Source organism: Beta vulgaris, chromosome 5, assembly GCF_026745355.1.
Source record: "Beta vulgaris subsp. vulgaris cultivar EL10 chromosome 5, EL10.2, whole genome shotgun sequence".
In the NCBI taxonomy this organism is placed as follows: Eukaryota; Viridiplantae; Streptophyta; class Magnoliopsida; order Caryophyllales; family Amaranthaceae; genus Beta; species Beta vulgaris.
Window position 1 is genome coordinate 50858409 of NC_079206.1, and position 13977 is coordinate 50872385.

Here is a 13977-nt window from a genome sequence, read left to right on the forward strand (position 1 = left end):
CGTCGGAGGGGCGATCCCGGGACACCCCCGGGGTAGGCTAACCTTACCTTTTGCAGGATTACGATGTACGGATAACGGAGCTCAGGCGTACCTTCTTGGGGCCCATATCAAGTTTCTCAGCACACATCAACACTTGTGATCACTCTCAATTTCTTAGCAGAAACAGTTTGGCGCCGTCTGTGGGGAAAGTACAAGAAGTTACTTCGCCACCACTCAGCAAGATTCACCTTGTTGCTACTCAGTAAAACTCACCTCATTGCTACTCAGCAATGGCCCCAACCATGAAGACATGCTCCCAAGCCAACCGTTCCTGGAAAGTTCAAACATCCCATATGCACCTATGGTGCTATCCCTCATCATCGGGTCAGATATGAGTAGCTGACCCAAAGCCCATAACTGTAACAAGCGTCACCTTTATTGCATCTCATCTCCAACAAACTCTCGAGTAAAGTCGGACGGGTATGGTCTCCACTCGTCGTGAGGAGATCGTTCGTCCTTCCTGAGATGGTCAGCCTAACCGGCTAGGGCCTAAATAGAGGGAAGGATCGCGTCAACCCTCAAAAGGATAAAACACGTTATCACTCAGAACAAGTTGTATGAAAGAACATAACCCATGAAGACTGACCTGAGCAAGTGGTGTGGTGACTCAGAACCGTAAAACCTCTCCAGAATAAGAAGTGGCACCCTCGAGTGTATGATGTAATTCAGCCAGAGGGGCCTATTCATCAAAAACATCGACTCATCGACGATGTCTACTCATTTAAGGTACCCACTCATCCTTGGGTGCCCACTCGGCGAAAAGAATATGCTCAGCCAGATGTGCCTATTCATCATCAAAGGCACCAACTCATCAACGGTACCTACTCCTTCGATGTACCCACTCATCCTTGGGTGCCCACTCGGCGAAAAGAATATGCTCAGCCATATGTGCCTATTCATCATCAAAGGCACCAACTCATCAACGGTACCTACTCCTTCGATGTACCCACTCATCCTTGGGTGCTTGCTCAGCCGAGGCATCTACTCGGCCTCCGATGCCTACTCAACTTGTGAGAAATTTATGTTAACTTCAAAGGCACACTATCAAAAGCCTTGCATCACCCAGATCAGTCCAGCAAAACTAAGACTACCAAGTCAAAAGAGGCGAGCAAAAGGAGGCTCAAAAGGCTAGAATTTCGCCATGGCACCTCCTCAGTCAGGAGGGGGAAATCTCACTAACATAGCCAAAAATGGCTAAGTACAGCACACCGGAACATTCATGACGTCAAAATGGCGAAGCTCAAATCGACCCATATCCTCCATATCTGGACCCGCTCGGTCACTAGGAGACCCCTTCTCCTTTGCTGAGTCACTCATACTTAGCGGCATACTCATTCAAGTTAAGTACTTAAATTGGCGCCCACTCGGACGACATGTGGCTCATTAGTCCCTTATCCGAGTGGCATCCGACCCGCTCAGCTGATAGGAGACCCTCTCTCCTTCGTCGAGCCGCCCTTATACTTAAGCCAAATTTAGGCTAAGTAATTCACTGATACCTGCTCGGACAAGGACCCGGTCGGCCATCCTGTATTGAGCATAACTTGAAGCGAGGCACAAACTCGGCCAAGGGAGTTGTTCGGGCAGCTTATACTTCGCAAAAGTTCGAGGGCGTTGCTTCCTAACTTTCACTGGGGCTTCTCCCCCCCCCCCCTCAGGCCTAGCAGGGTACCCCGGGAGCGTAGATCTCTCTCGGTTTCCGCTGGACGATCGCCTTGGGAAAGAATGATGCTACCCTATCCGATCATCCAGCGTGGGGCTAATTGCTTGAACGCCTCAGCTGGTCAAATGAATACAATTGATGGAGGTGCGATGATGTTCGTCATCTCCTGAATAAAAACTTCTCCAATGGCACTCAAACATGGAGAAGCCTCCCCCAACTAACTTGGCCGGAAAAAAAAACGGCTAAGTATCAACAATTGGACCTACTCGAGAATGGAGTAACGTCAGAAGACCTCCTCGGGAAGTATGGATCTCCCTGGCTTCCCCGAGTCGAGAATCTCCATCATGGGCACCTCCTCAGTCAGCAAAGGAGCGTCCCACTAACTTAGTCAAAAAATGGCTAAGTATCAACAATTGAACCTACTCGGGATCTGAGTAGCGTTAGAAGACCCCTTCGGGAGGCATGGAGTTAACAAAGTCCTCCCGGGTCGGGAAGCTCGTTAATTGGCACCTCCTCAGTCATACGAGGAGCGTCCTAACCAACTTAGCCAAAAAATGGCTAAGTATCAATGACTGGACTTACTCGCAAGTCGAGTAGCGTCGCAATACCTCCTCGGCGAAACATGGGGCTCATATTAGCTCCCCGAGTCAAGCGCATATCTCGTGATACCTCCTCGGCTAGGCCAGGAGTATCCTACCACTTAGCGAAAATAGCTAAGTGCAAACAAATCGAGTCGCTCGGCCACTAGGAGACCCCTCTCCTTTGACGATTCGGCCTCGTACTTAGCCAAATTCAAGGCTAAGTATTTCATCGGCACCGACTCGGACAAGCTTGGGGCTCATTAGCCCCTCATCCGAGTCGCGTCCACCCAACTCGGCCCAAGGAGATCCCCTCCTTGGTGGGTCAATCTCCTAAGTCCCAGATTGACTTAGCGAGAGACGGCACCGGCTCGGACAAGCTTGGGGTTCATTAGCCCCTCATCCGAGCCGCGTCCACCTAACTCGGCCCAAGGAAGCCGCCTTCCTTGGTTGGGTCAATCTCCTAAGTCCCAGATTGACTTAGCGAGAGACGGCACCGGCTCGGACAAGCTTGGGGTTCATTAGCCCCTCATCCGAGCCGCGTCCACCTAACTCGGCCCAAGGAAGCCGCCTTCCTTGGTTGGGTCACTCTCCCAAGTCCCAGTTTGACTTGGCGAGAGACGGCACCAGCTCGGACAAGCTTGGGGTTCATTAGCCCCTCATCCGAGCCGCGTCCACCTAACTCGGCCCAAGGAAGCCGCCTTCCTTGGTTGGGTCACTCTCCCAAGTCCCAGTTTGACTTGGCGAGAGATGGCACCGGCTCGGACAAGCTTGGGGCTCATTGGCCCCTCATCCGAGCCGCGTCCACCTAACTCGACCCAAGGAAGCCTCCTTCCTTGGTTGGGTCACTCTCCCAAGTCCCAGTTTGACTTGGCGAGAGACGGCACCGGCTCGGACAAGCTTGGGGCTCATTGGCCCCTCACCCGAGCCGCGTCACCTAACTCGACCCAAGGAAGCCTCCTTCCTTGGTTGGGTCACTCTCCTAAGTCTTGGATGACTTAGAAGACACCTCCTCGGCTAAACATGGGGCTCGTTAGCCTCCCGAGTCGAGCGTGCAAACAAATTCACCTACTCGGACAAACATGGGGCTCATTAGCCTCCCGAGTCGAGCGTGATTCTCGCGGTACCTCCTCGGCCATGCCAGGAGTACCATACCACTCAGCGAAAATAGCTAAGGGCAAAGAAATCAAGTCGCTCGGCCACTAGGAGACCCTTTCTCCTTTGACGAGTCACTCTCATACTTAGCCAAATTAAACAAAGTATTTCATTGGCACCTACTCGAACAGCATGGAGCTCATTAGCTCCTTATTCGAGTAGCGTCCGACCCGCTCGGCCACTAGGAGACCCTCTCCCCTTGGACGAGTCGTTCTCAAATACTTAGCCAAATTAAAGCTAAGTACCTCATAGCACCCACTCGGAACAGCATGGGGCTCATTAGCTCCTCATCCGAGTGGCGTACGACCCGCTCGGCCACTAAGAAGCCCCCTCTCCTTTGGCGAGTCGCTCTTATACTTAGCTAAAATTAAGGTAAAGTACTTCATGTGCCCCCACTCGGACAGCATGAGGCGCATTATTAGCTCCTCATCCGAGTGGCCTCGGATCCGCAAAAAGACCTACTCAACCTAAGCACCTCCTCGGCCAGCAAAGCTCGAGAGTTGCTCGGCCACTCGGCCTAGGCACCTGGTCGGACTATGAAGCTGGTCGGTCTAGGCGCACCCGGTCAACCCCTCATCAAGGCACCCGAAGGCACCGGGTCGACCTCATGACCAAAGGCACCTGATCTGCCATTCGACCATGCATCCACTCGGCTAGGCCAAAGAACCAGCTCGGCCAAGGGAGCTCGGCCAAGGAAGCTCGGCCAAAGAGCCAGCTCGGATAAGGGAGCTCGGCCAAGAGACCAGCTCGGATAAGGGAGCTCGGCCAAGGTAGCTCGGCCAAGGGAGCTCGGCCACCCTCGAAGCACCCGGGTCGGCCAGCAGACCTCGGTCACCCTCGAAGCACCCGGGTCGGCCAGCAGATCTCGGCCACCCTCGAAGCATCCGGGTCGGCCAGCATGAGGCCACCCTCGAAGCACCCGGGTCGGCCAGCCTGAGGCCACCCTCGAAGCACCCGGGTCGGCCAGCAGACCTCGGTCACCCTCGAAGCACCCGGGTCGGCCAGCAGATCTCGGCCACCCTCGAAGCACCCGGGTCGGCCAGCAGATCTCGGCCACCCTCGAAGCATCCGGGTCGGCCAGCATGAGGCCACCCTCGAAGCACCCGGGTCGGCCAGCCTGAGGCCACCCTCGAAGCATCCGGGTCGGCCAGCATGAGGCCACCCTCGAAGCACCCGGGTGGGCCAGCCTGAGGCCACCCTCGAAGCATCCGGGTCGGCCAGCATGAGGCCACCCTCGAAGCACCCGGGTCGGCCAGCCTGAGGCCACCCTCGAAGCATCCTGGTCGGCTAAGGGACCAGCTCGGCCAGCCTCAAAGCACCCTCAGCTCGACCAAGGCTTCGAAAAAGTTTCTTGGACCAGCCCACATATGGCAAAGTTACTAAAATGCCCCTTCATCTAGGGAAGCCATCCCTCCACCAGCTGGAGGTGACCAAAATACCCTCATTTATTGGGGCTCCTCTCCTCTATAAATAGGGGTTGTCTCACCAGACAAAGGTAAGCGATTCTAAGCTGCCAAACCCAGAGCATCTCTCTCTACATTGATCCCTTTCTCTCTCTACCTCAATCATTTACTGACTTGAGCGTCGGAGGGACGATCCCGGGACCACCCCCGGGGTAGGCTAACCTTACCTTTTGCAGGATTACGATGTACGGATAACGGAGCTCAGGCGTACCTTCTTGGGGCCCATATCAAGTTTCTCAGCACACATCAACACTTGTGATCACCCTCAATTTCTTAGCAGAAACAGTATATAATCGCAACCATTTTAATAAAAAGTGCAATTTGATTAATGAATAATTATAGAGCTGCCTTCACCTCAACCATATCCAATATCACTTGATTGCACAATATCTTCTTCTATAACCCATGAAAAGAACACACAACACTTGCACACGTAGTAAGGTCTTTGAGGATTGTTTATTAACTAGAAAATTTTGAGTTCAGCAACTTTTCGTGGTGGACAATTGCAACAGTGCGCTTTGATCCACTTGAAGGTTACAACAACAGCTACTCTTGGATTGGAGGAAGACAATCTTGAACCTGCCGTGGGAGATGAAGAATTAAAGAGAGATGAAGATCGAAAAGAGGTGATGAAAATTAGGGTTCCAAAACCACGTAATTACGAGGAAAGGAGGAGGATTTTTTGGGGGGGAAGGGGCTACATATTTTAAGAGGAAAGTGGGGGTAGTTATTATTAACCATGATTAATGCTAAAATCATTAAAGATAGAGGATTTTGGTTAAAATACATCATTAGTGTCTCAGTTACTTAAAAAAACTACGGGTCACTTTTGAATAAAGTTTTTAAAATGGTTATCAAACTTGATTTTTAATATTATTGGAAAACCGATAAGAATTTCTCTTTATAATAGCAATTTTTTGGAATGTTTGCAAATTTAAAATTAAATATATTAGTGTTTAAAGTTTTTTATTGGCATATGTGAAAGTGAAAGTGTGAGTGTAATTTAGAAACAAAGATGGTAAAAATTACCAGACCAAGCCAAGTTTCGGTACCAAGTACATAACATTGTAACTCTTACTCTGTTCCGTCACTAATTAGTAATTAGACTTAGAATGATGACTCAATTAAGGATCTTGACAAAGTGAGATTACTATTACAGGTGGTTCACTTTCGTAGTTCAATTTGTTTTTGTTTATTTTTGTGTCATTGAGTTGGAATTATGCTTATTATTTCATTTATTTTTTGTTTTCGATCTATTTTTGTCCAAGGACTCATAGTATAGTCCAGTTTCATCATTATACTACCTCTGTATTTTATAGTTGCATTATTTGCTTTTTCACATTTGCCGAGATGATTTTTTGAACGTTAATATCTCTTATTGGGTGTAAGTAAAAATTAAAAAAAATTATATTTGGAATCCTTGCATTGAGAGACGAATCTAATAAGACCTCATTTGACTATGTTTTTTCTTATATAATAATGCGAGATACTCCCTTTGTTTTTTTTTATCTTTCTCACTTAGAATCTTGGCACTATTCATACTTAGAGAAAATCTTCTAATTGTTTCACAATTCATAAGAAAAAACATAGTCATGTGGGGTCTTGTTTGATTCGTCTAAATTAGTAAATTATTAATATTCAATCGTTATAATTTTTACTAATATATAATAAAAGATATTTAAGCTCAAAGAGGTGCGTTGGGAGACGCGCATAGAAAAGTGATAATGATAAAAAAAAAATAAAGGGAGTACTTTAACAAAGTTGATTAATGAATAGTTTTATAAAACCAAATGGTGCAACTAAGAGCACCATTACTCATGATTGGAAAAAAAGATCATCCCACTCTCTTTCTAACTTTCGCTCTCTAAAAAATTACATCCCACAATCTTTTCCCACTCATCTCCTTAACCATGAACCATTTTTCAATCATCCCAACTACTTTTTCCTCTCTCTCTTACTTTTTGACCCCACCCAACTACTTTTCCCTCTCATCACCAACTACCATCATACAATATTTTTATTATTTACTTTTTAATGATATGAAATATTAATTACTAATTGATATTTTATTATTAATTAATCAAAAAAATAAAATTAAAATTTTAATTATCATTTTAATAATTAAGTTATCTATCTTTTTTTATTAATACATAGCATATGTAATTAGTGTTTTCATTAAGTAATTAAATACGTAATTAGTTAGCGTTTTTAATGATATGAGACACAATTAACATTTTAAATATAATTTTAAGAACGAAATACATAAAATGCTACATTGCTGCGACAATTACAAACTTAATTAAGAAAAAAAGTGCATAAAACTTAACTAAGAACGAGAAACATAAAACTTAATTAAGAAAGAAATACATAAAATGCTCTTAATTAGCATTGCCACCAAATTTCTGCCATATATTGGCAACCAAATCACGTTTCAAGGAATGATACACATGTTGATCTTCGATTGCATCTCTATTGGCCATGTACTGGTTGATATCTACGATTCGATCATGATAATATTCCAATTCGTCCTCATTATTACTTGTGTCGGTAGTGACTTCGGTAGTATCTGCGTAGTGTGCATATGTATCTCGTTCATCTTCCACAATCATGTTGTGCATGATAATGCAAGACAACATGATGTCATTGAGAATTTCCTCATCCCATGCGAGGGATGGTCTACGAATAATGGCAAACCGAGATTGCAGCACCCCAAATGCTCTCTCTACATCTTTTCGAGCTCCTTCTTGGTGTTGAGCAAATAACTTGTTTGAGAGTTTGAGGACATGTAACTGATTGAATGAATGTTGCCCAATTCGGATATATACCATCAGTGAGATAATAACCCTTATCATATTGGTTACCATTCACCGTAAACTGCACGGGTGGTGCTCGACCTTCTAAAACATCCCTAAACACTGGAGATCGGTGAAGAACATTTAGGTCATTGCACGAACCTGGTATCCCGAAAAAAGAATGCCATATCCATAAGTCACGATCAGCAACAGCTTCAAGAACTAAACTAGCAACACCACCTCTTCCTTGAAATTGTCCTTTCCATGCAGTGGGGCAATTTTTCCATTCCCGATGCATACAATCTATGCTGCCAACCATGCCCGGAAATCCACGTTCTTCACCGAATCTGAGTAGTCTAGCCAAATCGTTTGGAGTAGGCCGTCTCAAGTACTCCCCACCAAATTTCGTGATGACCCCCTTTGTAAATTTCATCAATGCTATTCGAGCTGTACTTTCACTAATTCGCACATACTCGTCAAGCGAATCCGCCGCAACCCCGTATGCAAGCATTCGAATAGCCGCTGTACACTTTTGTAGGGGCGATAAACCTAACTGACCCGTAGCATCTCTTTTTTGAGTGAACCATTCATCACTTGCAACGACATCATCCTTAATCCGAACAAAGACATGTCGCTGCATTCGAAATCTTCGGCGAAATAAACGAGCTGGATAGACTGGTTGATCAGCAAAATAATCATTGAACAATCTTCTATGACCTTCCACCCTGCCTCGATTAGGCCGTGAATGACCTTCTATTATCAATCACTTTTGCTCTTCTATTCCTTGGTGTTGGAGTTACATTTGATATAAGAGTTGCAGCAAGTGGTTGAACAATATTGGTCAAGAAATCATCTATCTCCTGATCAATTATTGCTCGTGATGATCTTCTTTCATCAGAACTAGAGGAACTAGAACGGGAAAAATTGAAGGGGTTCATTCTTGTGTTTAGGTTTGGTGTGAGAAAATGGTGAACAATATTGTGTTTGGTTTGGTGTGAGAAATTTGTGAACAAGGATGCTTGAGTTATATAGCATAAAATAATGTAAAGGGAAGTACAATAATGTAAAAAGCAGAACAGTAATGTATAAAGCAGAACAATAATGTATAAAGCAGAACAGTAGTACATCAATGCAGTACAATAAAGTAAAAAGCATTACAATAAAGTAAAAAGCAGAACAATAATACATCAATGCAGTACAATAAAGTAAAAAGCAGAACAATAATGTATAAAGCAGTACAGTAATGTAAAAAGCAGAACAGTAGTACATCAATGCAGTACAATAAAGTAAAAAGCATTACAATAAAGTAAAAAGCAGAACAATAATACATCAATGCAGTACAATAAATTAAAAAGCATAACAATAATGTATAAAGCAGTACAGTAATGTAAAAAGCAGAACAGTAGTACATCAATGCAGTACAATAAAGTAAAAAGCATTACAATAAAGTAAAAAGCAAAACAATAATACATCAATGCAGTACAATAATGTAAAAAATAGTACAATCATGTAAAAAGTATATTTTTAAACCTTTTTTTTTAAAATGAACTTAAACATACAAATGTTAACTTTTACAGAAATTTAAAACTAAAACATAAACTAAAATTTAAAACTAAACATAAACTAGAATTTAAACTAAAACATAAACTAACATTTAAGCAAGAATTTAAAACTAAAACTTGAACTAAAACATAAACTAAATCACTGAAAAATTGGATTATTCGTCAACCATGTTGTTAGTGTCTCAATCACACCCTCCTCAAATGTTGTTCGATTTTCCTTTGCATACAATGCTTTGTAGCAAATCCATGTTCTTATGATACTCTTGGACTTTCTGCATCCTGGTTTGCAACGCTATTTCTGCCTCCTTTGCAGCAACCTTCCTTGTGAACCTCCACTTTTTGTCTTCTCTCTCAATATCTACACTCCTACCCTCTGCATGGATCCGAACCTTTCACTGAATGTATCAAAACACTCAATTGTCTGACCAGCCACCCCTTTTAGCTTAGACTTCGCTTTCTTAGTACCTAAGGACGTTCCACTTCACCTCCTTCACCACTAGTAGGTGTCTCGGGCATTGAGTCGCTTCCATCAACTCTTGTCCTCTTACCGCTTCCTCCGCTGTCAGGTGAATCAACATTTTCTTGTGGATTTTTGGCGACCACGTGGATTTTCATTGATTTTTAACATTGACCTCCATTTTCGAAACTTCCTCAACATTTTCCAAGCATGTTCAAGGTAAACCTACCATGTTCCTACTATGCAGTAAATGAGCTTCTCTCAAACATCATTATCGTTTTGACCACTCTTCTTTCTTGCAAGAGCTTCATCATAAAATGCAGCCCACCTTAGAAACCGTGGAGCAAGTCTACTCCAATGACATTTCACCATATCGGCATTTCTTGGAGCAATTTCTGTTGTTGTGCTATTCTTCCTGCCTCGAAAGCTTCCCAAACTTTTCCCCAGAAACATTTTTCTTTTGGTAAGTCCCACTCACCTTATCAAGAGAAGTGTTCATAAATGCGAGATCAGGAGTTCATCATCATCTTCACACCAACCCTCTTAGCAAGAACTTGTTCTGGGATAAGTGGGTTTTGTGATTGAACGGGTTGTCTTTGCGGTGGTTGCTGAGATCGATTACCTGATAGTAATTGCGAAAATGATTGAGTTGCTGAACAAGTCATCAAAACCATCAGAATCATCTTCACGGTATTGACCAACATCCTCACCATCATCACCTTCTTCGTATTCACCACCATCATCTCAACATCATTGTTCGGAGATGCATCTTCTTGGTATTGAGAAAATCCATAATTAGGATCAATTGACGATATGATAGGTTGGCATTTTCAGATGGGATTCATGGTAGAGGTTATCATATTGAGGAGAATAATTTTGAGAATTTTCTCCTCTTTGATTGGTATTTATCTGAGATGGTTGACGAATTTTGATTGATTTTGAGAAGGTTGGCGATAATTTGACGATTTTGAGAGCTAATTAAACGATTTTGTTGCCTAGGCATTTGGTTTTTTGAGCGATTTTGGGGTTGATTTCTTATATAATTAGGATGATTAGGATCCATAATTATAAGAATTTGAAAATAAAGAGCAATGGAAGAAGAGTTAGAACAAATAGAAGAAATTAGTGAAGAGGAGAAAATTAAGTTGTCCAAAATATAGCAAAATGGGTCTCTATTTATAGATCTCGAAAAAATAGAGCCGTTGGTATTTTTTTTTTTTTTTGATTTATATTTTTTAAAATATAACCGTTGTAAAATTTACAACGGTTATATTTTTAAAACCAATAATAAGCTGACAAGTGGCGGTGCGTGAAAATGTCACGCTGCAACTGGCGCTGACACGCGTGCACGCAGCTGCAGCGAGCGTCAATTCTAAATTTTTTTGCTGAACTCAACGCAAAACGCTGCGTTTGCGTTGAGTTCAGGCAAAAAAAATTTGGAATTGATGATCTGGCTGTGGGTCCCAACCCCATGGCTGATCATAATTCAATCACTCCATGCCATTTTTTCCCCACTCACCTTCAATCACTCCTCAATCTTTATCTTACATCTCATCAGTTAAGCCATTTTTTTTCAATCACCTCCACAATCTTAAATTCTACTCATGGTTAAGGATGCTCTAAGGAAGTACCGTTACTTAAAGATTAGCATGAATTATCTCAAAAATCTAATCCAAAAAAAAAAGAATTAAATAATAATCTTATATTTTTGAATATTATGAGAAAATCTCCAATAATTCAGATTACTCTTCCGAATTTTTTCTGAACAAAAGACAAAAAAAAAGGGTAGGAGGTTGGCTAGCAGTAGCACTAGCACATACCACATTGCATATTGGCCCTTCCGTCCATGAAGATAAGGAAGGCACGGAAAAGAGACGAGAGCGTGTGGGGAGTGAGAATGCCACGCTTTCACTTCACTTTTTTCATTTCCTAACAAAAAAAAATCCAACCACTTGCATCATCTCTTCCTAACCATTTCACCATTAACTAACAAGTAAGCACCACTCTTATCCTCACCTTCCTCCTTTTTCTACCAAGAGACGATCTCAGAAAAGAGGATACTCTAGAATAATATAGAAAAGGTTGACCAATAAATTATTGTTGCATTAAAAGATCATGGCAATAACTATGCAGTTACAGCAACAAGCAACAACAGCCACTGCAAGCAAGTCATGGACTATACCTTCAGCTCTGGTGCCTCCTACAGGTACCAGCATCGGCCTCAGGCGCCCTGCTGATCGTTTCGCATTGCGATCATCGTTCTCCTCTTCTTCTCTCCGTCTCCCGAGTGTCAATGTTAGTGCTGCCCCCAAGTTCTCAATGCGTGTTGCATCCAAGCAATCTTATATCTGCCGTGACTGTGGGTGAGTCATGAGTGCCTCTCTCTGTTTGCTTCTGCCAATCCTTTTTTTTTTTTTTTGCATTTTTATGGATTTCTGTTTTGTATAGTAATGTTGTTTGATGAATTTATTGGCTTGCAGATACATTTACAATGATACTCGGAAACCTTTCGAGAAATTACCTGACAATTATTACTGTCCTGGTAAGTCAGACTACCCACCAGTAGAATACTAAAGGAATTTATACACATTTATGAAATTCTGCATCTTTTCCTGCTTTGTGATGTTTATCTGAGCTTCAAACAGCTAGGGTTCGGGAACAACAATGTTTTAGAAACAGGAAAGCTGATTTCCTGGAGTTTTCCAACTTTCCATGCTCAATAGTTAATAGGCAATGCATACACTTATCAGAAAGATGAATGCTTAGTTGAACATTATCAGTTCTAAATTTTATGTTTCTTACCTTTCATGAAGAATTATGTAGAAAAAGCTTGTATGATTTATGCTGTAATTTGGAGATTGTACAGAAGATATACTCTTTACACAGCAATATATAACAATATTTTAAAACTTGTGCAGTATGTGGTGCTCCGAAACGCAGATTCAGGGCATATGAGCCACCAGTAACCAAGAACGCAAATGACGCAGATGTTCGAAAAGCAAGGAAAGCTCAGATTAAAAAAGATGAAGCTATTGGGTAAGTTTAATACAATCATCAAATTCCTGATTATAGTAAAAAAAAATATCATATTCCTGATGCTTTTACTGCACTGAGTCATGCTCTTCTGTTTCTTTCATCAAGTAATATATCCATTGTTGTCATTTCGTTTATTCTTTGTTGTTTGTTCTCATCTGCAGGAAAGCATTACCAATTGCCATTCTTGTCGGAATTGCTCTGCTTGGTGGTGTGTACTTCTACCTCAACAGCACCTTTTAAGTTCCCTATATGAAGTTTTGAAACTCAGCACAGAACAGCTTGATTCTCATCACCCTGTACTTGTGACCTCCTTTTAACATCAATACCTGCATTTCTTATTCTTTTTGTATAAGTGTACTAGAAAGGAATATGGATATATAAGCTTGATGAAACCATATGAAAACATTTTACTATGTCACCATTTTCACCAGCAATCGTGAGAACCCTTATAAGTTATATGTCAAGCGTCGCTCCGACCATTGTCTCGCTTTCAAGCACTCAATTTTCTACAACAAGAGCCAACGCTCGCAATGCTCAATGGCTACACATCTTTATAGTACATTCTCTCCAATGCAAGCGCGCTCTAAGGAAAAGCTTGCCCCATAAAGAGTAATCTAAGAAGGCTCTAAGGAAAAGCTCTTCCCATAAAGAATATATGGAGAAGTTGCGTATAAATGCCTCTAGTTTTTAGAATTCTCATTACAATCAACAAAAATTGACAATCATCATCTTCTCTTTGGATCATATACTCCTCGATGTACAATAACCAATTCAAGAATGCCAAATAGAGATAAATTGTGACAATTGAAATCCTCAACAGTCTCGTATCCAAAGTCGTATACTGACACTGCCACAGTTTAGCTCACTGGATTCCCATCATAATGCACTCGAAAGAAAATAAAGGGAAAAAACAAACTCATTACTTGCAACTTATTTCTTTTATTTTCTTCCTTTTGTTTTTTCTTCTTTTTGGTTTTTCCTTATTTGTTTTTTGAGCAGGTGGGAGGTGTGGGGGCAGTAAGGGGATCTAGAAAATGATCACATTCTTCTAGTGATAGGCATTAGGCAATATCCTGAGGACCCTGTGGCGTAAACAATCTTGGACATATTTATGGTGATCATAATAAATATGACCATGAAAACCTAATAGTTTAGAACGATTCCGGCCCATATTTATAACCTAAAATCATTCCGAGCCACTAAATTTTCATGATCATATTTATTTATGACAACCA

At 42.3% G+C, this 13977-nt stretch overlaps 1 protein-coding gene and 1 pseudogene across 1 annotated transcript; one reads left to right on the forward strand and one right to left on the reverse strand.

The window, feature by feature from the left end:
• Window positions 1-7273: 7273 nt before the first annotated feature.
• LOC104903019 (uncharacterized) lies at window positions 7274-9864 on the reverse strand (annotated as a pseudogene).
• A 1710-nt stretch (window positions 9865-11574) lies between these two features.
• On the forward strand, window positions 11575-13160 carry LOC104884122 (hypothetical protein). Its single transcript, XM_010668717.4, has 4 exons — window positions 11575-12069; window positions 12187-12248; window positions 12625-12742; window positions 12904-13160. The coding sequence occupies exons 1-4, from the start codon at window positions 11822-11824 to the stop codon at window positions 12980-12982; spliced, it is 507 nt and encodes a 168-aa protein (XP_010667019.2). The 5' UTR covers window positions 11575-11821; the 3' UTR covers window positions 12983-13160.
• Window positions 13161-13977: the final 817 nt, after the last annotated feature.

Bases quoted from the DNA above. Each gene is read 5' to 3' on its own strand.
- LOC104884122 (XM_010668717.4), top strand. From the start codon at position 11,822: ATGGCAATAACTATGCAGTTACAGCAACAAGCAACAACAGCCACTGCA. The intron at 12,070-12,186 runs GTGAGTCATGAG...ATTGGCTTGCAG, and splicing joins TATATCTGCCGTGACTGTGG to ATACATTTACAATGATACTC. The intron at 12,249-12,624 runs GTAAGTCAGACT...AAACTTGTGCAG, and splicing joins TGACAATTATTACTGTCCTG to TATGTGGTGCTCCGAAACGC.